The sequence below is a fragment of the Triturus cristatus genome, chromosome 8, assembly GCF_964204655.1.
Source record: "Triturus cristatus chromosome 8, aTriCri1.1, whole genome shotgun sequence".
NCBI classification, from domain to species: Eukaryota; Metazoa; Chordata; class Amphibia; order Caudata; family Salamandridae; genus Triturus; species Triturus cristatus.
This window is the reverse complement of record NC_140591.1, coordinates 1,653,710,301-1,653,730,985: the sequence shown is the minus strand read 5'-3', so window position 1 is coordinate 1,653,730,985 and position 20,685 is coordinate 1,653,710,301. Positions and strand designations below refer to the sequence as shown.

General features: G+C 45.7%; 1 protein-coding gene across 3 annotated transcripts in view; it reads right to left on the bottom strand.

The window, feature by feature from the left end:
* The window catches only part of LOC146808495 (transient receptor potential cation channel subfamily M member 2-like), a 1,799,999-nt gene that overhangs the window by 393,542 nt on the left and 1,385,772 nt on the right, over positions 1-20,685 (bottom strand). For all 3 annotated transcript variants that reach the window (XM_085623580.1, XM_085623581.1, XM_085623582.1), the window contains one exon: positions 7,733-7,904. In XM_085623580.1, the coding sequence (XP_085479706.1) occupies positions 7,733-7,904 (172 nt within the window). The remainder of the gene's footprint in view (positions 1-7,732; positions 7,905-20,685) is intronic.

The window sequence follows — 20,685 nt, the reverse complement described above, 5'->3', positions numbered from 1 at the left end:
GATCTGAGGATTCCCCGGTTTTATGATCGCTATGTCTCTTTTATCTTTTTTTCTTTTCTTGCTTCTTTTTTGGGGCAACCTTTTGCCACAGGGTCTCAGAGTCAGTACTATCGCCCCATTCATTCTTTCCTTTATTATTTCCTCCTTCGCTGGATGATGATGATATACCAGTTTCGTAAATTTCTGAGTCATCCGTGGTTGGGCCAGGTCTATCCAGAACGTCGGGTGGCTCAGAGCTGTCAGCATTTCTTTGAAGATTATTTGTTGCACTTGTTGCATTTGTTGTCTTTAGTTCTGACCCTACGGCTCCTGAGACGGTGGATGGGGGTACAGTCGAAGGTGTTTCTCTCTGCTGAATGGTTTCAGTATTCCTTGCTGGCTTGCAAATCATATCTGTACTTGTGGGTAAAGTGGGATGTACTGCTTGTATGATAAGGGCCACTGGTGATGGAATGGTGGGGCTTGATATTACTCCTCCGTCTGCTGAGAGTGGTACAAAAACTTCTGGCTGGTCTGCGGCTACCTCCTCTTCTAGAGACTTGTTGCCCTGCCCACCTATTTCCACTGGGCTGAACAGATTAGAAATTAGTGGCTGTGATCTATATGCTGTTCCCAAATGTTTTGCGGGGTTAGGTTGTGCCTTTCTGTTTGGCTTTGCTTTTTCATCTGCAATTATTAGCCCATTCTGCTCATGTTGCCCTTTATTCCTTAGTCCTCGTGTCTCTGGGCGTCTTTGTAAGCTTTCAGGCTGTATGGACTTATTTGTATGTGCCAATGCTTGATTACTTTTAGCTTTCACTCCTTTCGTACCTCGCCCCGACATCCTTGCTTGTTTTCCCCTTTTGAAGCTGCTGGCTGCCGGGAAACAAAGTATCCCCTGTTGCGTCCTAGCACTGTGATTCCCTCGTTGTATTGCGCTCATCGCTGGCGTCAGAAGTCTCCAGACGCCCGATGGGAGCAGCGTAGTACGGCACGTTGTGGAGAACGGCCGCAGGACAGCGGCGCTGCCTCGGAGCCAAGATGACAATCATGCAAGCAGAAACCGCCAAACAGGTCAGATTAATTCCGGTTCCTTTTCTTTCCCCTTTTGAAAAGTTAGAGCATCACGGTGCAGTTGAGATTATCGGAGGTTATTACGCTATGTATTTAGAGGACCGGACCGGTGGAGCTGTGCCGGTCTACCGCCGCTCAGACGCCATCTTGCCTCGCCGCACTGGCCCCGCTGTTGCTGCCTGCACTTCCTTGGCGCTGAGTGAAAAAAAAGAAGTAGGACCACAGCACAGCAGAAAGGAAGAACTAAAGGAAGTGGAGCACACGGAAGAAAGGGTAAACAAAAAAAGTTCAAAAAGTCATGACACTTTTAAAAAAAACACAAAATACACAGACAGAAAGACACGCACTAATAATGTGGGATAGGGGAAGGATGGCATAAACCAAAGTAAATTGAGAGAACGGTCCAGCTCCATTCACAAAACATGAGTGAAAGCAAGTAAAACCCAATGACTGCACCCATGTGCACTGCGTGGTGCTGTGCATGCTGATTTTTTAGTGTGGAACGCGCAACTGACCTGAAAAACAGCACAAATAGGCAGACGAGTATTCTACTGCCCGTTCATGGAGTGCCACTGAATCTTGCAGAGTATTTCTGGAACTCCGTGGAGTTCCACAGAGCAAAAGTCTACGAGTTCTGCCCAGGCCTATTACTATACGTTTCCTCCATAGCCTCTTATCCCCAAAGTCCAGTCAAAACATGTAGGGCCCTCCCGTCGCGTCTGAGGCTGGTGCAGCTTAAAATACTGCATCGAGTGTATGTGACGGGGCCAAGGCTGGTTCACATGGGATTCTCGGAGGACGGCCTATGCAGGAGGGGTTGTGGTATGGTGGGTACTTTCCTGCATATCATTTGGGAATGTGGTGTCATCACGGAATTTTGGAGGAGAGTCCATGCAGTGATGGGGGAGGTGAAGGGCATTGCTATGCAGCCGGAAGTGCGGTGTTGTCTACTGAATGTCTGGGGGCCCACTGATCATAATGCGGCGCAGACCCAATGGGTGACTCTGGGCAACATGGTCGCTAAGAGAGATATCGCGCGATTGTGGGGCTCTGCGGGGCCCCCCACATTGACCGCGTGGAAAGAAAATATGGACTGGAGTATGTTAAGGGAAAAGACGGTCTATTGCGCTAGAGGCCGCCCCCGGAAGTGGCACGCCATATGGGGGCGGTGGAATCAATACAGGGGGGGAATATGTCTTGCCCCGGATCTGGATCCTCCCGAGGAACAGCTTTCCTCCTAACCTTCTTTCCAGCTCAGTATGGTTTATGGACTTTTTGGCCTCTACAGTCCCTCTTCTTCCTCTTTACTTTGTACTGTAACTGTTAGATGAGTGGGGTCCGGCCTCCCCTGGGGGGCTCATCATGGGCTTTCAGTGTTCTTGCCTTGCTGGGGTTTGTTGTGCGTTTTTGTGTTTAGTTAAAATTGAACCTTTGCACTTCTCCTTTCATGGTATTGGGGACGCATCTCTGTTTCTATATATCGATGCTGCCGAACCTCCGGGTTGTCGGCTGAATAGCTGTGTCCTGACTTTTGAAAATAAAGGTTTATAAAAAAAAAAAAAAAAAAAAAAAAAAAAAAACATGTAGGGCCCGATTCACAGAACTAACTTAAGACAAAATACTAAACTTACTACCATTTTGGTATTCACAGAAGGCACTTACTCATTTCGGTATTCACAGAAGGCACTTACTCATTTCGGTATTCACAAAAGTTAGGAGTCCTAACTTTAGGGCTCCTAAATGCCTTCTGTGAATACCGAAAGTCTTAAAATTAGGATTTTTCTCAGGTTAGTAGTAGTAAAGTTAGGACTTCTAACTTTAGGACTCCTAAATGTCTTCTGTGAATACCTAAAGTTGTAACGTTAGGATTTTTCTCAGTTTAGGAGTAGTAAAGTTAGGAGTCCTAACTTTGTGGTTAGCCCTATTAGCAAAGGGGTGCTCAAAAGAGGTGGCAGACTCTACACAACACTCTCACCATCCACATACCCTTAAGGTGTATGTGAGCCAAGAGTGGAATTTGGTCTGGATTGACTGTAAGGGAATCAAGGCATAGGCCTGAACAAATGAATTCTAGGGGGCATATTATCAAGGAAATGGCGAAGAGAGGCGTTAGCCATCTTGTCTTATTGCCTCTCTTCGCCACTTCGGAAACGCAAGGCTGCACCATATTACCAAGGATACGGTGCAGCCTGGCATTTCCCCCTGCGATGGCGATAAGTTATACAACTTATCGCCAGCGCAGGCACCCTTGCACCAGAGTGCAAGGGTGTCTGCGAGCAGGGAGGTTTATTTATGTATAGGAAGGAGTTTCTTCCTGCACATAAACAAACCTAAAATGCAATTTTTTAACATTCATGTGTGCTGCCTAGTGCAGCACACATGAAAGTTATAAAGTGGCATTTTTAAAAAGGTTTGTTTATGTACTGAAAGGAAAAACCTTTCAGTACATGACAAAACCATGGCATTTTGCTTTTTTCCATGTGTGCTGCACAAGGCAGCACTCACGGAAATAGAAAAAACGAGGAGAAATAAAGCATTTCTCCTCGTTTCGCCACCTTAAGACCAGGATTTTTCTGGTCTTAACTTCGGTGCTGCCACCTATTATCGCCAAGCTTGATAATAGGTGGCAGCGTCGACTTCAATGGGTTTTGCGGTGAAACGCCCACCGCAACACCCACTGCACGCCCCTTTCACAGTAAATTTAGCGTGAAAGGGGACCTATAATCAAGGCAGCTTTAAGCCAGTTAACGTGGCTTTAAGCCACCTTAAGTGGCTTAACATTGCCTTGATAATAGGGCGCTGACCCTATCGCCACCTCAATGTCGCAAAACGTGACGTTATGGTGGCGATAGGAGCTTGATAATATGCCCCTAGATTTGGTAAGGGGTGGCTATTTATTAGGTGGAGCAGTTTCCACTCCAGTACACAGCCATTCGAGCCTTAATTTATTTGTCACTTTTTGCTTTATCAGGCCGAGGTTTAGGTTTAACTACTGAAACCCTCAGCTGACTTGCTATATCAATGGCATACCAGAAAGCCAGGGTAGAGTTGCCTGAAGTTATGCAAGCTTGTCCCACAAGAGGGTTTTATGCACTCTAGGCATATAAACATCCTCAACCTTTTATGTAATTATTATTATTATTATTAAGCTTATAAAGCACCTGGTTACTCCAAACCGGAGTGTCCCCGCGCTAGAACACCAACAGATCCCTAACCCCTAACCAAGCTAGCAGCCTAGCTCCTACACCAATGACAGGTTGACAGTTGTTGGACAGCTCACTTTATTGTCAGCTGTATTTTTATAATTCTGTTGCGTGGCGTGATCAGCTGTTGTATAGATCCATGGGGCTGCAGTGCATTTCTCCTGGTCATTTGTTATATCTTACTCATGGTCACCCACTGTTGTTTGGCTTGGGTATATTCTCGCAAAGTATAGACTGTGTCAAGGAAAACAGAAGATTGATATGATGAAGTGGTTATTTACCGGTAATCTTCACTACTCTGAGTCCTAGTCATCACGCTCACAGTCACTGGCAGCCTGGTCTTATGCCCTAGGGTTGAGCAGCGAAGTAGAATGAGGAAGGCTTGATATAAAACAGGAAGTGTAGCTCTTAGCCAAATCTTTTCAGAGGAACAAGAAGGGGAGTGCAATTTATATTGGATTATTAATTTAGGGAGGGATAGCACTTACCATCTTAATAAACAAGCAGGCAAGCCCCAGAGAAGTCTGTGTAAATTTCAAGTAGTAACAACAGTTTTAAAGTAAAGAACACAACACAGTAAAATATGAAAACAGAATATATAATAAGTAAAAAGATATCAAAATTATCAAAATCAGGTAATGGGAACAGGCGATTTGAACATTTTAAAAATAAAGTACAAATCAAAAGTCACATTTTCAGCTTGACTGGGACCTATAGCACACATTCTGGCTGACTGCTATGTAGCAGAGGTGAAATATATAAAACAAGTTGGCCCGGTCAAAGTTATTACCTTCTGAATGAGTCTATTTTTTAGACGTGAAACTCCACTAGTATGCAAAAGTGCATGACCAAATCTGGTGAAGGTCCCTTAATGTTGGATATGCCGTTGTTGAGCTCCTGCTGAAGCCATTAAAGATGAACAGGTCTAAAGCAAAACAAAGCTACATTTTGTGGCTCAAGAGGTCACTCAACACTGGGATGAATTTGTCGAATCACCCTGATCCAAGATTTTACCTTTTGATTTTTTTGGTTTCCAAATATCAACAGCTCAAGGATAAGCTGTAGCTCAGCAGGATTCCATGAGTTCTGGATGACTTTTGCACTGAGATTCTGGTAAATTTGGTTTCAGCCTGGCAAACAGCTTTGATAGGGACAAACCTGATTTTCCTACTCAGCTAAGGTGTAACATCTCTAGGAAAGCCTTAGCACCATGTCCCACTTCCCTGAGGTGGAAAAAAGACCAAGTCCCACTTTTCTTCAACTGTTAAACTTCACTCTTGTAGCCGCAGACCTCAGTGCAGATTGTTAGGCACCAATTTTCTCCCCAGCCAGGGCACCTGCAGTGCCCAGTTTTGTCGGGTCAGCTGAAGTAACAAGTCCTTCTACTTTTTTGTGTCCTTAGGGCAGGTACACAGGAAGTGAGCCACATGGCCCTTCGATAACAGTTTCAGTTTGTGGGTGCCAGCAGAAATCAGGAGCCTTAAATTATTTTTTGAGGTGATATTTTCATAGGTCAGGGAATGTTGTAAAGTTGTGGTAGTGAAATATCACTCTGATGCACTGAGCTAGCCAAGCCAGAGATTGGGGAATTTTCTGTACCCAACTCTGCCAGCATTTGCACCTATGTCCACCTCCTTTGCAGCACTTCCATTCTGGGTAAACCCTTCCTGTAGCAGAAGAGTTTCTGACCCTCCTTCAACCACACAGCTAATTATATGTGGTTTACCTCCCACCTGTCGGTTTTCAAACTGGTACTCTATCTCTGCTGGCTCAGAACTCAGGGGGGGGGGGGGGCTGTGGGAATGTATGGGCACAGATCCTGTCAGCCCCATTTGGCAACTCCAACACAAAAGAGCTATTGTTAACTCATGTATGTAGGTGATGTGTATGCCTTTACCACGCATGCCTTTGCATCATAATGGCATGCTTGGTAAAGGCATATTCATGATAAAAGTATGCTGTGTGATGGTGGGTCATGCTAAATGTGTTCGAGTAGTAATACCTGTGTTTTAATGGCACGCGTGGTAATAGTATGCGATGTAAGATGTCCTTGTTTAAAAATATGCCTTTTGGCATTGGGGCTTGTGATGCAGCCCTTTTCCGGGAAGCAGCACAAGCCTCAATGCACAGAGCACGTTTCCGACCACCTCCACGACAATTGGATCCTAATTTGGCGGTCAGCTCCACAACTACCTGTCGACCAGTCCCTATACCGCCACAATGTTGGTTGGATGCTCGTCTGACCAGCATCGTAATGGCCCCTTTGTCCCTTGTCAGTAATAGTCCCAACCCACATTTAACAATGGCAATAAATTGCACATCACATGCTGTACCTTTGCATACATCCTGCAAGTTTTATTTTGCAGGCTGTGCAATGAAACAGTAACATTGAAAGTTGGTAAATGTCCCAATCTCCTTTGTGTGAAGGCTGCGGGTACGCAGTCTGGGAGCAGGCATCAACATACCTAGATGTTAATCCAATAGCATAGTGACCAAGTTGGACACATATTTTTATACATGTTTATATCTTTGTTTTTACTTTAGAACAACTACAATTTTATATGTATTGCTTTATAAAACTCAAATGAAAATAAATTAAATTTGACTTTTCTGTAAACCAAACAAATGTTTTCTGATATTGTTATGTCTGTTGCTAATCAAAAGTCCTAAGGAAGTTGATAATGTATTGGGATTTTGTGCAACAAAGTAATTGTGACTAATAGCATCTAAATATAACGGTCTGCTAATTACTGTAGGGTTAGTTCAGACACAGTTCTTCTGAATGTTATGGCTCTAATCAGGTTTAATTTTTTTTCTCGTATCTCAGTGTCAGTGATCAATGTCTAATGCGAAATGAATACAACATACAGTTTTCCTGTAAAGGGAACACTGGTTTAACACATATAATATAAGTAATTTAAATAACGTATTCTGTCTCAATGAGCATACCATTGAATTCTTCAACGGTAGTAAGTATCAAAGTTTCCACTGTATGTAAATACGTGCATTGAATATGTGAATAAATGTAAACATTATTAGCTGAACAGTCAAAAGTGAGTTCCTCCTATGCACAATGGCAACCTTCACATTAAGACTTAGCGCCCAGACACCTCGTAAGAGATAGCGGTGGGCTCTATAGATGTCCTTTTTTATTATTATTTAATTGCGCAGTTGTTATTCCCAACGGTCCTAAATTCAATGTAATATCGCTGGCCCCGACAAACATATGCCACTTTCAGAAGTCACAAAGAACACCAAAGCACTCTGATAACATTGTCCTCTATAGATTGTTAACGATTCTGCATATCATAACCAATTTGAACTAAGCAGTACTTCAAAAGGCTTGAAACACTGTTGCTGATGCCCCCAGGGGTGTGTGTGTGTGTGTGGGGGGGGGGGGGGGGGGGTGTAGGAATCGCAGAAAGTAAGCTCGAAATAAATATGGTATGTGACGTAAAAACAAGCTGGTTCCTTACTGTCCACATCGGTAATCATTTGCCCAAAGAGTTGTAGGTATGGCTGATATAGCACACTGCGGTAGATCCAGTCCAGCCGGTGCTCATTGTGCACCATGATCGCTTGCTTAGAGACCCCGAATGACACGATCCAAATGGCCAGCAGGAACAGGAAGAAGAAGATGTCCTTTGTCTGAAATAAGAAATAACATAATGTTACCCCTTTAGCAAACAATGACTACTTTTTGTGCAAGACTGAGTTCAATTTACAAAGTGCCATGTGGTGTTAGCATCATCACTTACGGAAACTAACAAAAGCGCCTGGCACCATTTACATCATACAGAGCAGAGGTAATGTTGGGTGAAGAGGCGAAGCGCCAAAACAGAGCGCAAAATCGAAGAGGAATGCAGACAATGTTCATTTGATGTCAAGACGCGGAGGCTCGTGCTATGCGGTCTTTCTTGCCATTTAACCCAATAGCAGCCAGATTGTGTCAACAGTCATTCATGAAAGCAATATTAGAACTTCAAAGCCCAGTGGGCTTGGGTGCTGGACTAGCATCTGTCCCACTCACAGGTGTCTCGTTAGTCCTCAATATATAGTCTTTGGACATCCTGCGCCTCACTTCCTTGCTGCTGGCAGTCACTTAAGTCTCTGCACACTTTCCTTTCAATGGCTTTGATTTGGTTAATTCATTGTGTACAGTGGCAAGGTGCATATTATTTAGAATGCTTGGTTTTTATCATTTATTACGGTTCTTGTTGTTGTTTAATATGGACTGATATTTAAACGCATTATTAAGCACTTGGACTCCATACTAAATAGGACTGTAAACACAATTGAATGTAATTTATTGTGGGTGATCAATAACACAGCTCTAGAACACATTTTAAAGTACTTTCTATTTATATTTGTTGTTTTAAGCATATACATATAAGGGCTAAAAATACCTGCTTAAGGGCATTTTGCTTAATTTTGTACCAGCTGGGTCATCAAAATACTACTGGTGCCGGCAGGAAACTGATCAGGTGGCAACCCTACTTGAAGCGCGCCAATAAAAGCCTTTTGAGCCCCTCAGGAGCTGTTCTGCAATTACATGACCGCTCACCTGTGTGAAGCGTGTCCTTCCACACTTGGCTCAAGCTCTCACGAAGGTGCCTTGACAATGCTGGGGCACCATAAGTATTTATTAATAGTTTCTATTGAATATTAATTACCTTTCAGCTTCAAGGTCCGCGTCTCATATTGGATAAAACAAGCCCTGCCACCTATCAGAGTTACAATTCAAACTCCTTCAAAAACCTAGGGCCTGACTGCGAAAGCAGGAGGACCACCACCGTCAGTCCACTGGTGATGGTCCTCCCGCCAATCATAAGGGCTGATCCGACCGGCACATTATGATGCCGGTCGGATCGGTGGCAGTCGGAAAATCTGACCGCCACGTTTCCAACAGTTGGATGAATCTGACCACCAGTTGGACCTCCCGCTTAGCCCAGAATGGTGCCGGTGCCTGTTAGGCACCGCCGGTCAGATTATGATGTTGATGCCCGCCAGCCTTTCCATGGCGGTTCACCCGCCATGAAAAGGCTGGTGGGGATAGACATCAGGGGCCCATAGCGGGCCTCCCTCCGCCCTGTCCCATTCCTGTGGGTGTTGGGGAACATCTATGGTGCCCCCCAACATATTCCTGTTGCAAGTGACAGGCACAGCATGGTGCCTGTCACGTAGTACAGGGATATGTAAACCATCCCTTTTTAACATTGCGGCGGGTGCAGCAGCCAGCAGCACCCACTGCAATGTTAAAGGTGAGTAATGCAACCGCCACGGTGATAGTAGCATCATAATTCCTATTGTGGGACTGCCGTACGGTTGCTGGGCAGTCCCAAATAGGAGACGATGGCAGACGGACCTAAATCCGTCCGCCATCGCAATGATCCACATAGTTGTTTCCAGTGCACAGGCTTGACTTTCCACAATTTCAAGAGACGGATCATTTCATCAAGTCATATTTGTCTATTAGAATTTAATATTACAAATACTTCAACTAATTTATGTTCTGTGGCAATTTTGCTTTACTAAGTGCCAAGAGATTGTTGGTGTAAATAATAGTTTATGTATATAGTGGCTCTGTGAAGGGAAGGAGAGGATGACATGGGGTTATTGGACAAAATATTGAGTTGTAAATATTTGTAATACAAAAATATTGCGATGAAAAAATATCATTGGCGAGAATAACATTTTTTGGGGTACGTAATATTGAATTAAGGATATTGTTGTTTTTAATATTGTTTTCAGTAAAATAGTTTTGTTGGGCCCGATTCACAGAACTAACTTAAGACAAAATTCTAAACTTACTACCATTTTGGTATTCACAGAAGGCATTTACTCATTTCGGTATTCACAGAAGTTAGGAGTCCTAACTTTAGGGAGAGCCAATTACAATGGTGTATACCTAGTAGCAATCTTGGGCTAGAGTTACCTGCTGGCTCTATGCACACCCACCTTGCCAATTTTCTTTCAGATACTCAGGTCAGTGCCCAGCTGGAGTCCGTGGCTCAGCCATTGAATGCAACTGGTGATGATGGCGAGATTGATGACGTCTCAGTATCAAATACATTAAAAGTACGTACCCCAGTGGGGTAGAAGGGTTTAAAGGTGAGAGGTCCCAAAAGCTCCAGAGGGTGTAAAGGTGGCAAAGGCTATGGTTGCACTAAACTCTCACTTACTACCACAGTAGGGCGACTCAAAGATTTTGGTCCGAGCGGGACGAAGGCTGGTGCAGTCCTCTTCGTAAATAGATGGCATCACAGGGAGAGGTTAAAGCCATCATTTCACAACTTTCTAATTCTGGCAATGTGGAGGCACCTGCGGCAGTTGAGGGGGGAGACCAACTAACATCCTCTCACCCCTGTACGAACACTGCTGCCTTGCCAACAGCCCAACTAGTCAGCTCTAAAGGGAATCCGGGCAGAGATTCCGAGGCACCCGGTTCTGTATCTGCCCCTCCTATATCAACGGAGCGTACTGACCCTATGGAAGGGCTGTCCACTGGCGTCTCGCAATCTCTTGAACATGATGAGCCCTCCTTGTCCACAATCTTGCAGGCACTATCTATTCGAAGAGCCGAGGCTCAGGAATACTATCTCCAAACTACAGCTGATAGCCGGGAGATTACAGAGGCACTGACGGATGTCATCGCCAAGGTCGCCTCACTGTCCTCAGATAACACAGATCTGAAAAAACGGTTCGCAGCCAACGAAGAAGTCAACACCTTCACCTCAAGAGTTGCTAAAATCTTTGAGACTCAGATGGCACTTCTACAATCCAAAGTTGAGGATCTTGAAAATCGCCAATGGCGGCATAATCTAAGGGTCTTTGGTATAGCGGAAGGGAGAGAAGGCTCTGATCCATGGGCATACATGGTCAATTTATTTCAGCAAGCGTTCCCAGATCTGCTGGACTGGGATATGGACTCGCAAGTCCAATGGGCACATCAATTACCTTCAACTATCCGACAAGGGAATCAAGCTAATTAGTCTCGACCACGCCCATTCCTGGTATTCCTGTCAACTTTCTGCTACGTCAAGCAATTTATGTCAAAGCACATCCTTCCACTCCAGTTAAACTAGATACGATTACTATGTTTGTGCACTCAGATTTGTGTAAATCCATAATGGATAAGCGGTGGAAGCTTTGTCAGTTAATGGATCCCTGTGAGAAAGTGCCATCTTTCTTGCATGGTATGCCCCCACTTTTTGCTGAATTGCTGAATGTACTTTGACTGAGTGTGCCCTGGACTCCTGCCAATCAGGTGCCTAGGGCCTATGTTCCTTCCCTAAAACAAACCAATCCCAAATTGGCAAACCCTGGCCACATGTCAGCCCCTGGTAAATGGTACCCTAAGTACCCAGGGCTTTGTGACCAAGGAAGAGCTGCAGCACTCCTTGTGCCACCCTTAGAGGCCCTGTACCCTTACACACACACTGCCTTTGCAGGCTGAGTGTTTGGGTGCAAGACAAAAACAAAGTCGACATGGCACACATCCCTGTGTGCCATGCCCATCACCTACACTGCCATGGCATACATCAGTCACCCCTCTAGCTGGCTGCCTTATGCCAATGGTGTGGGCACAGGAGCAGGAGCCCTGTGCCCCTACAGTGCCCAGGTCCATTCCTGAGCCCTGTAAGTGCAGTGCTGCCATTTAAGAGTACATGGTGCTGAGAGCTCGTCAAACACGAGCTCCACAGCACCATAATGGCAACCCTAAAGACTGAGAAGTTTGGTATCAAACTTCTCAGCACATTAAACCCACACTGATGCCAGTGTGGGATTTAATGTGCCCAGCACTCCAGAGGGCACTTTAGAGGTGCCCCCTTAAACCTAACCTACAAATCCACGTCTGCTCTGAGGCTGCCTAGGCTGCCACCCAGCAGACATGTTGCTGGACCCCTGGGTAGGAGAGCACCTGCTCTCCTGGTCCTGCAACAATGCACATCCTTGGCGAGGTGCTAAATCTCCTCCCCCAGGATGGGCAGGGGGAAGCTTCAAAGGCATGCCGCCTCTGTGAGCTTCCCCAGGCCCCTGCAACCCCCCACTCTGGCGGGAAGCTTTGGCCGGAAACCCCAAATAAGGATAGGGGATGTGCCAGCCTGCCAACCCCACCCCTCAGGTGGGGGAGGCGAGGTGAAGCACATCTCCGGGCTCTCGCCATCTTGAAGATGGGGAGCCCTACCCTATCAGGACTAGGCTACTGCCCTCCTTCCACAGGAGAGAGGCAGGATAGGGGGTGCCTGCCCTTCACCTACCTGTAACGCCCCTAAATCTAGTATTTAGGGGCACCCTGAACCTTCCTTCCCCAGATTCCAGATTCAAAACTACGAAGAGCAAGAAGAAAGAAGACCTGCCCTACAGCTGCTGAAAAGAGGAAGACACCAACTGCTTTGGCCCCAGCCCTACCGGCCTGTCGACCCTCGAACCTGCTCCTGCTACAACCCAGCACCTCTTGTGGCTAGCAACCTCACCAACCCCGGAGGACCTGGCTACCTTTTGGCTCTAAGCCCCTGGGACTCCCATGAGTAGAGGCTCTACTCGAAACCTATCCCCGGAAGCCCGGAACCGCGAATCCAGCACACTCTGCACCAGCCGAGCCTGGCCAGTGCCGGAGTGAACAAAGACCCTGAGGACGACCCCACGGTGACTGTGACCCCGAGTCTGGCCCCCAAGGACCTCCCTCGACACTCCTGAAGAAGCCTGCAGCCTCAGAACAAGGTGCCCCCCCAACCGCGATCAACAGAGGGTAAGATTTCCCGACACCAAAAGGCACCCCTGCACGCGGCACCCCACGGCCCCCTGTGCCCAATCCCGGGGTACCTACCTATCCTCCAACTACCCAACTTACCTCTCGAAGTGGTGGTGGCACCTGAAGAGTCCTCGTCCCCGAGCTTGCAGTCTTTTTCTAAACCGGAGATTTCCCATTGAAATCCATTGAGCGCCCGAAGGCTCAAAAGCCCTCTGCACCCAGCCGCTCAAGTGGCAACTCTACACCTACCTACTTCCCCACTTGCCCTGAGTAAGTGACCAGGAGCCCAGCTCCCACAGCCGCGTAGCTTGCCAGTCAGCAGCCACCATACAAGGCCCCCCTATCCCTCATAGGATAACATTGGGCCTAACTCTCTCTGCACCCGGCCGCCCTAGAGCCGCTGAGGGTGAACCAACTGTACCTACCTGACCCTGGGAGACCCCTGAGTCTGTGCCCAGAACCTCAACTCTGCCAGTCGAGTACTTACCCTTAAACCGCAAACTCTATTTTCCTCATAGGGTAACATTGACTGGTTTTTTCCTGAAATTTCTTCTAAGTGTGGACTTTTCAAATCTTGAAATATTCACCAAAAATCAGCCGAGTGACAAAAACGAATTTACTCACCTGCTCTTAGGTGAGCTCCCAGTGCTGGATCTTGGTGCCCAGCACTGACTCTGAAAAATACTTACAACTGTACTTACCCTTAACTCAATTTTCTTCCATAGGAAACCATTGACTGTTTTTCTGTGAAATTTCTTCTAAGTGTCGATTTCTGCAATCTTTAAATATTCTTCAAAAGTCGTATAATATCTGAAAACATAATTACTTACCTGTTTTGGATAAAGGTCCCAGTACTGAGTCTAGGCACCCAGTACTGGATTACAAAAGTAGCGAGAACATACTGTACCTGTAACCTGAATTTTCTTCCATAGGGAATAATTGACTGTTTTCTCTGAAATATTTTCTGTGTCAACTTTTAAAATAGCTAAATATTAGTTAAAAATCATTACAGTAATTAAGTCGACTTTCATCACTTGATTCTGAGAACTGACCCAGGACTGAATCTAGGATCCAGTCCTGGAATTCCAAAAGTAATCTAAAAAGTAATCTGTTGCAAATAACTTGAATTTACCATAGAGCTCAATGTATTGTTGTGTTTAATAATAGAGTTGCCTACTGCAACCACTTGTAACTATTTACTAAAGTCTATTGCATATTGCAAAAGTATTTATATGAAACATCTCCTGTTGAGAAAGTATATTTTAAATCCAAGTATTGGTTCTAAAATAAAACAAGCATATATTTTTTATATATAAACCATTGGCCTAGAGTTCAGTTATTGAGTGTGTGAAACCATTTGCTGACTGAGTGTGTACAACAAAAGCTTTACACTGTCCTCTGATACTGCCTTACTGCTCGACCAAGCTACCGCTTTAGAGAGTAAGATTATATCTAACTTTAACCTCTGTCAAACCCTGGGGGACTGTGGACACCCTGTACCTATTAAGGAACATTATATATAGAGCCTCTTTCTCACAATCCCTTTAAGACAGTCTGCTCCCAAGTCTTTCTGCAGGAACCAGCTCGCCTGAAGATCATTAGAAATGGACACTCACATTTTTTCTATACTGAGCATGATGCTCGACAAGCACTCTCAAAATGGCAGTCTGAATCTGTTGGCTAATAGTATAGAGAGGGGCAGATATGTAAAGTGAGCACAGAGTTGCTCTCTTTTTTTTCTCTTTCTTCTCAGTGCTCTCCTTGCTCAAATATCTCTCAAACATCTTTCTTTGTTTTGTTTGAGGCACTTACTCTTTTTTCTCTTACACATTGGTGAGGGGAGTGAGGGGTGGATGGGGGTGGCAGGGCATGGGGTGGATTTTCTTCTTTTAGGCTGTCAGTCAGCAATGGCAGGAAAGGGGAAGTTCGCACTACGTGAATTGCACGTAGCACAGTGCGAACACGCGTAGCGTAGTGTTGCGTAGTGCTGCGGTCATTTTTTGCTTGCTCGCGGTCCTCAACATCAAGTTGGCGACCGCGAGCAAGCAAAATGACATCCCAGCGAGACTTTTTCCTTGTTCGCGATCAGCAACATCAAGTTGGCGATCGCGAGCATGGAAAATAAACCTCCCGGCGAGATTCCCAACGCGCGGAGGTCAGGTTTCTCATTGCGAGTGGTCGCGTATGCTCGCGATGACAAACTACCAGTTCGCGTTGAGAAAGCTGCCGCTCGAGTAAAAATCTACTCGAGCAGCAGAAAACTACAGCTCGCACTGTGCAAGATGCCATTTTCAATGATTGCACAGTGCCGGTTGCTTGTCCGCACTGTGCAATCATTGAAAACGACATCTGGCACAGTGTGAACAAGGTACTACGCAGTTCGCGAAGTGCTACGCGTAGCGCGAACTGCACTTTGCGTAGCTTCGCGAAGTGCTACTTCGCGAACTACGCCCAGGGTTAATATTTACACTGCTGGATCAGCTTTCAATGTCTCCGGCAAACTTAACAAACAGATAGGGATGGTCATGCTTGACGCGGAAAAGCGTTTGACAGAGTTGCCTGGGAAGCTCTCTGGCTTACAATACCAATATTTGGTCTCGGTTCTAGGTTTATTTCTTCTGTGCAGAAGCTGCATAAAAAAACAGTAGCAACAATTTAATTGAATGGCATGACATCTGCCCTCTTTGCTGTTCAACCGGGGACACGGCAGGGGTGTCTACTGTCCCCCTTATTGTTTGCTCTCTACATCGAGCCGTTTATAAGGCATCTGCTACAGAATGGAGGGATTTCCCCAGTGTGTCTCAACGATGTGGGACTCAAGGTAACTGCTTACGCAGATGATATTGCAGTTTTCTCTGCTAACCCTGGAGATGCTATAGTCGACATTATGCAAGAGGATGAGCTATTCAGCTCTTTTTCCATTGAAGTTAGCTAAGACCCAGACAATTGTAAACTTTCAATCTGAAACCCTGCCTCTCGCATTAGGGATTACGGAAACAGCTACTTATCTTGGTGTATGTCTTCGCAGTCAAATCGACGATATTGTATATTTGAACTATGAACCGGCTCTTAAGACAGATTTGGCTAAATTGTGTAGTTGCCATTGGCCTCCTCACAGCATATATGGGAGGTGCAACATAATAAGAATGAATATCCTTCCTAAATTCTTATATTTATATTGTTCAATCCCTCTGCGGGTTCCTTGGTCTTTTTTTAAGCGATTAGACAGTGTCATAGGTAGTTTCATTTGGGGTTACAGACTCGCCAGGAGGGTTCTCCGGCTTATGAAATTACCTTATACACAAGGGGGTTTTTAGCTCCCCGACTTCAGGCTCTACTATTGGGCTGCTTTTGTTGGTCAGATGTGGGGCATGCTCAGCGGATTGGATGCTGGTCCGGCTTTGTTGTCCTATCAACTAGCTTGCGGACCATCGGTTGGATTCATGCTATACAAGACCTCTGATCCCAACTACTTCAAGCGAGTTAAGTTTAAGGTAGTTAAAGATATTTACCAGGGTCTGGCAAGATATATGTAAGCAATACACTTTGCCCTAGCTTCATCAATACACGGTGCTACAGGGGAACCCTGTGCTGCCTAATATATTTCAGAAGGGGGCAACGTAAGGGCATTAATCGGATCGGACAACTGTATGATTGACAGGAGTTCCGCTCTTTCGTTTGACTAAAAGACGAGTTTGGACTTCTACAAAGTACTTTCTTTAAGTATTTACAAATAAGTGTCTTTTTTTTACAAGGTCAAAAGCTATCAGTAATGTCGAGCCCTTGGGAAATACTGTTTGAAATCTATATGAGCTCTGGCCGAGGCGCTATCGATGCAGCCTATCAGAAACATCTTGCAGCAGCTAATAATTATAGCTTACAGATAGCTACTAAACTACGTCAGGTTTTTAGAGTTGAAATAACCGCTGAGGAAATACATAAGTCAATGGGCATATTAGATCGAGTGGTAACCTCTGTCAATCTGAAACTACAACAGCATCAGACAGTCTACATGCTGTATTACACACCAGAGATTATCTGCAAGTGGACTACATCTCGATCTTATGCACCTCTCTTGCTTCTTTCTCTACCCCTCTTGCCTCTTTCTGCACCTCTCTTGCATATTTCTGTACCCCTCTTCCCTCTTTTTGCACCTCTTTTGCCTGTTTCTGCAACTCACTTGCCTCTTTCTGTAGTTCTCTTTCCTCCTTCTGCTCCTCTGTTGCTTCTTTCTTCACCCCTCTTGCCTCTTTGTGCATCCCTCTTTCCTCTTTCAGCACCCATTGCTTCATTCAGTACTTCTTATGCTTCTTTCTGTACCTCTCTTGCTTCTTTCTGCATCCCTCTTGCCTCTTTCTGCACCCTTTTTCCCTGTTTGTGCATCTCTCTTGCCTCTTTCTGCATCTCTCTTGCTTCTTTCTGCACCCTTCTTGTCTCTTTCTGCACCCTTCTTCCCTTTTCCTGCATGTCTCTTGGTTCTTTCTGCACTGCTCTTGCCTCTTTCCGTACCCCTCTTGCCTCTCGCTATACCTCTTTTTCTTCTTTCTGTATCCCTCTTGCCTCTTTATGTACCCCTCTTGCCTTTTTCTGCACCTCTCTTGCTTCTTTCTGTACCCCTCTTGCATCTTTCTTCACCCTTCTTCCCTTTTGCTGCATGTCTCTTGGTTCTTTCTGCACCTCTCTTGCTTCTTTCTGCACCCCTCTTGCCTCTTTCTGTACCTCTCTTGCATATTTCTGCACCCCTCTTTCTGCACTTCTCTTGTATCTGTCCGCACCCTTTCCCTCTTTCTGCACTTCTTGTTTCACCTCTTTTGCCTGTTTCTGCAACTCTCTTGCCTCTTTCTGCAGTTCTCTTTTGCCTCCTTCTGCTCCTCTGTTGCTTCTTTCTTCACCCCTCTTGCCACTTTCTGCATCCCTATTTCCTCTTTCTGCACCCCTGTTGCTTCATTCTGTACTTCTCATGCTTCTTTCTGTACCTCTCTTGCTTCTTTCTGCATCCCTCTTGCCTCTTTCTGCACCCTTTTTCCCTGTTTGTGCATCTCTCTTGCCTCTTTCTGCATCTCTCTTGCCTCTTTCTGTACCTCTCTTGCTTCTTTCTGCACCCTTCTTGTCTCTTTCTGCACCCTTCTTCCCTTTTCCTGCATGTCTCTTGGTTCTTTCTGCACTGCTCTTGCCCCTCTCTGCACCTCGTCTTCTTCTTTCTGCACCTCTCTTGCTTCTTTCTGCACCCTTCTTGCCTCTTTCTGTACTTATCTTGCCTCTTTATCTACGCCTCTTTTGCTTCTTTATGTACCCCTCTTGCCTCTTTCTGCACCCTTCTTGCCTTTTCCTGCATGTCTCATGTTTCTTTCTGCACCTCTTGCCTCTTTCTACATCTCTCTTGCCTCTTTCTGTACCTCTCTTGCTTCTTTATGCACCCTTCTTGTCTCTTTCTGCACCCTTCTTCCCTTTTCCTGCATGTCTCTTGGTTCTTTCTGCACTGCTCTTGCCTCTTTCCGTACCCCTCTTGCCTCTCGCTGTACCTCTTTTTCTTCTCTCTGCACCTCTCTTGCTTCTTTCTGCACCTCTTGCCTCTTTCTACATCTCTCTTGCCCCTTTCTGTACCTCCCTTGCTTCTTTATGCACCCTTGTTGTCTCTTTCTGCACCCTTCTTCCCTTTTCCTGCATGTCTCTTGGTTCTTTCTGCACTGCTCTTGCCTCTTCCCGTACCCCTCTTGCCTCTCGCTGTACATCTTTTTCTTCTTTCTGCACCTCTCTTGCTTCTTTCTGTATCCCTCTTGCCTCTTTCTGCACCCTTCTCCCCTTTTCCTTCATGTCTCTTGGTTCTTTCTGCATCCCTCTTGCCTCTTTCTGCACCCTTTTTCCCTGTTTGTGCATCTCTCTTGCCTCTTTCTGCATCTCTCTTGCCTCTTTCTGTACCTCTCTTGCTTCTTTCTGCACCCTTCTTGTCTCTTTCTGCACCCTTCTTCCCTTTTCCCGCATGTCTCTTGGTTCTTTCTGCACTGCTCTTGCCCCTCTCTGCACCTCTTCTTTCTGCACCTCTCTTGCTTCTTTCTGCACCCTTCTGGCCTCTTTCTGTACTTATTTTGCCTCTTTATGTACGCCTCTTTCTGCACCTCATTTGCTTCTTTATGTACCTCTCTTGCCTCTTTCTGCACCCTTCTTGCCTTTTCCTGCATGTCTCATGTTTCTTTCTGCACCTCTTGCCTCTTTCTACATCTCTCTTGCCTCTTTCTGTACCTCTCTTGCTTCTTTATGCACCCTTCTTGTCTCTTTCTGCACCCTTCTTCCCTTTTCCTGCATGTCTCTTGGTTCTTTCTGCACTGCTCTTGCCTCTTTCCGTACCCCTCTTGCCTCTCACTGTACCTCTTTTTCTTCTCTCTGCACCTCTCTTGCTTCTTTCTGCATCCCTCTTTCTGTACTTATCTTGCCTCTTTATGTACCCCTCTTGCCTTTTTCTGCACCTCTTTTGCTTCTTTCTGTATCCCTCTTGCCTCTTTCTGCACCCTTCTCCCCTTTTCCTGCATGTCTCTTGGTTCTTTCTGCACCTCTCTTGCTTCTTTCTGCACCCCTCTTGCCTCTTTCTGCACTTCTCTTGTATCTGTCCGCACCCTTTGCCCTCTTTCTGCAACTCTTTTTGCACCTCTTTTGCCTGTTTCTGCAACTCTCTTGCCTCTTTCTGCAGTTCTCTTTTGCCTCCTTCTGCTCCTCTGTTGCTTCTTTCTTCACCCCTCTTGCCTCTTTCTGCATCCCTTTCCTCTTTCTGCACCCCTGTTGCTTCATTCTGTACTTCTCATGCTTCTTTCTGTACCTCTCTTGCTTCTTTCTGCATCCCTCTTGCCTCATTCTGCACCCTTTTTCCCTGTGTGTGCATCTCTCTTGCCCCTTTCCGCACCTCTCTTGCCTCTTTCGGTACCCCTCTTGCCTCTCTCTGCACCTCTTCTTCTTCTTTCTGCACCTCTCTTGCTTCTTTCTGCACCCTTCTTGCCTCTTTCTGTACTTATCTTGTCTCTTTATGTACCCATCTTGCCTACTTCAGCACCTTTTTTGCATCTTTATGTACCCCTCGTGCCTCTTTCTGCACCCTTCTTCCCTTTTCCTGCATGTCTCATGTTTCTTTCTGCACCTCTTGCTTCTTTCTGTACTTCTCTCGCATATTTCTGCACCCCTCTTCCCTTTCTGCACTTCTCTTGCATCTGTCTGCACCCTTTGCCCTTTCTGCACCTCTTTTGCCTGTTTCTGCAACTCTCTTGTCTCTTTCTGCAGTTCTCGTTTGCCTCCTTCTGCTCCTCTGTTGCTTCTTTCTTCACCCATCGTGCCTCTTTCTGCAACCTAATTTCCTCTTTCTGCACCTGTTGCTTCATTCTGTACTTCTCAGGCTTCTTTCTGTACCTCTCTTGCTTCTTTCTGCATCCCTCCTGCCTCTTTCTGCACTGCTCTTGCCTCTTTCTGTACCCCTCTTGCCTCTCTCTGCACCTCTTCTTCTTCTTTCTGCACCTCTCTTGCTTCTTTCTGCACCCTTCTTGCCTCTTTCTGTACTTATCTTGTCTCTTTATGTACCCATCTTGCCTCTTTCAGCACCTTTTTTGCTTCTTTATGTACCCCTCTTGCCTCTTTCTGCACCCTTCTTCCCTTTTCCTGCATGTCTCATGTTTCTATCTGCACCTCTTGCTT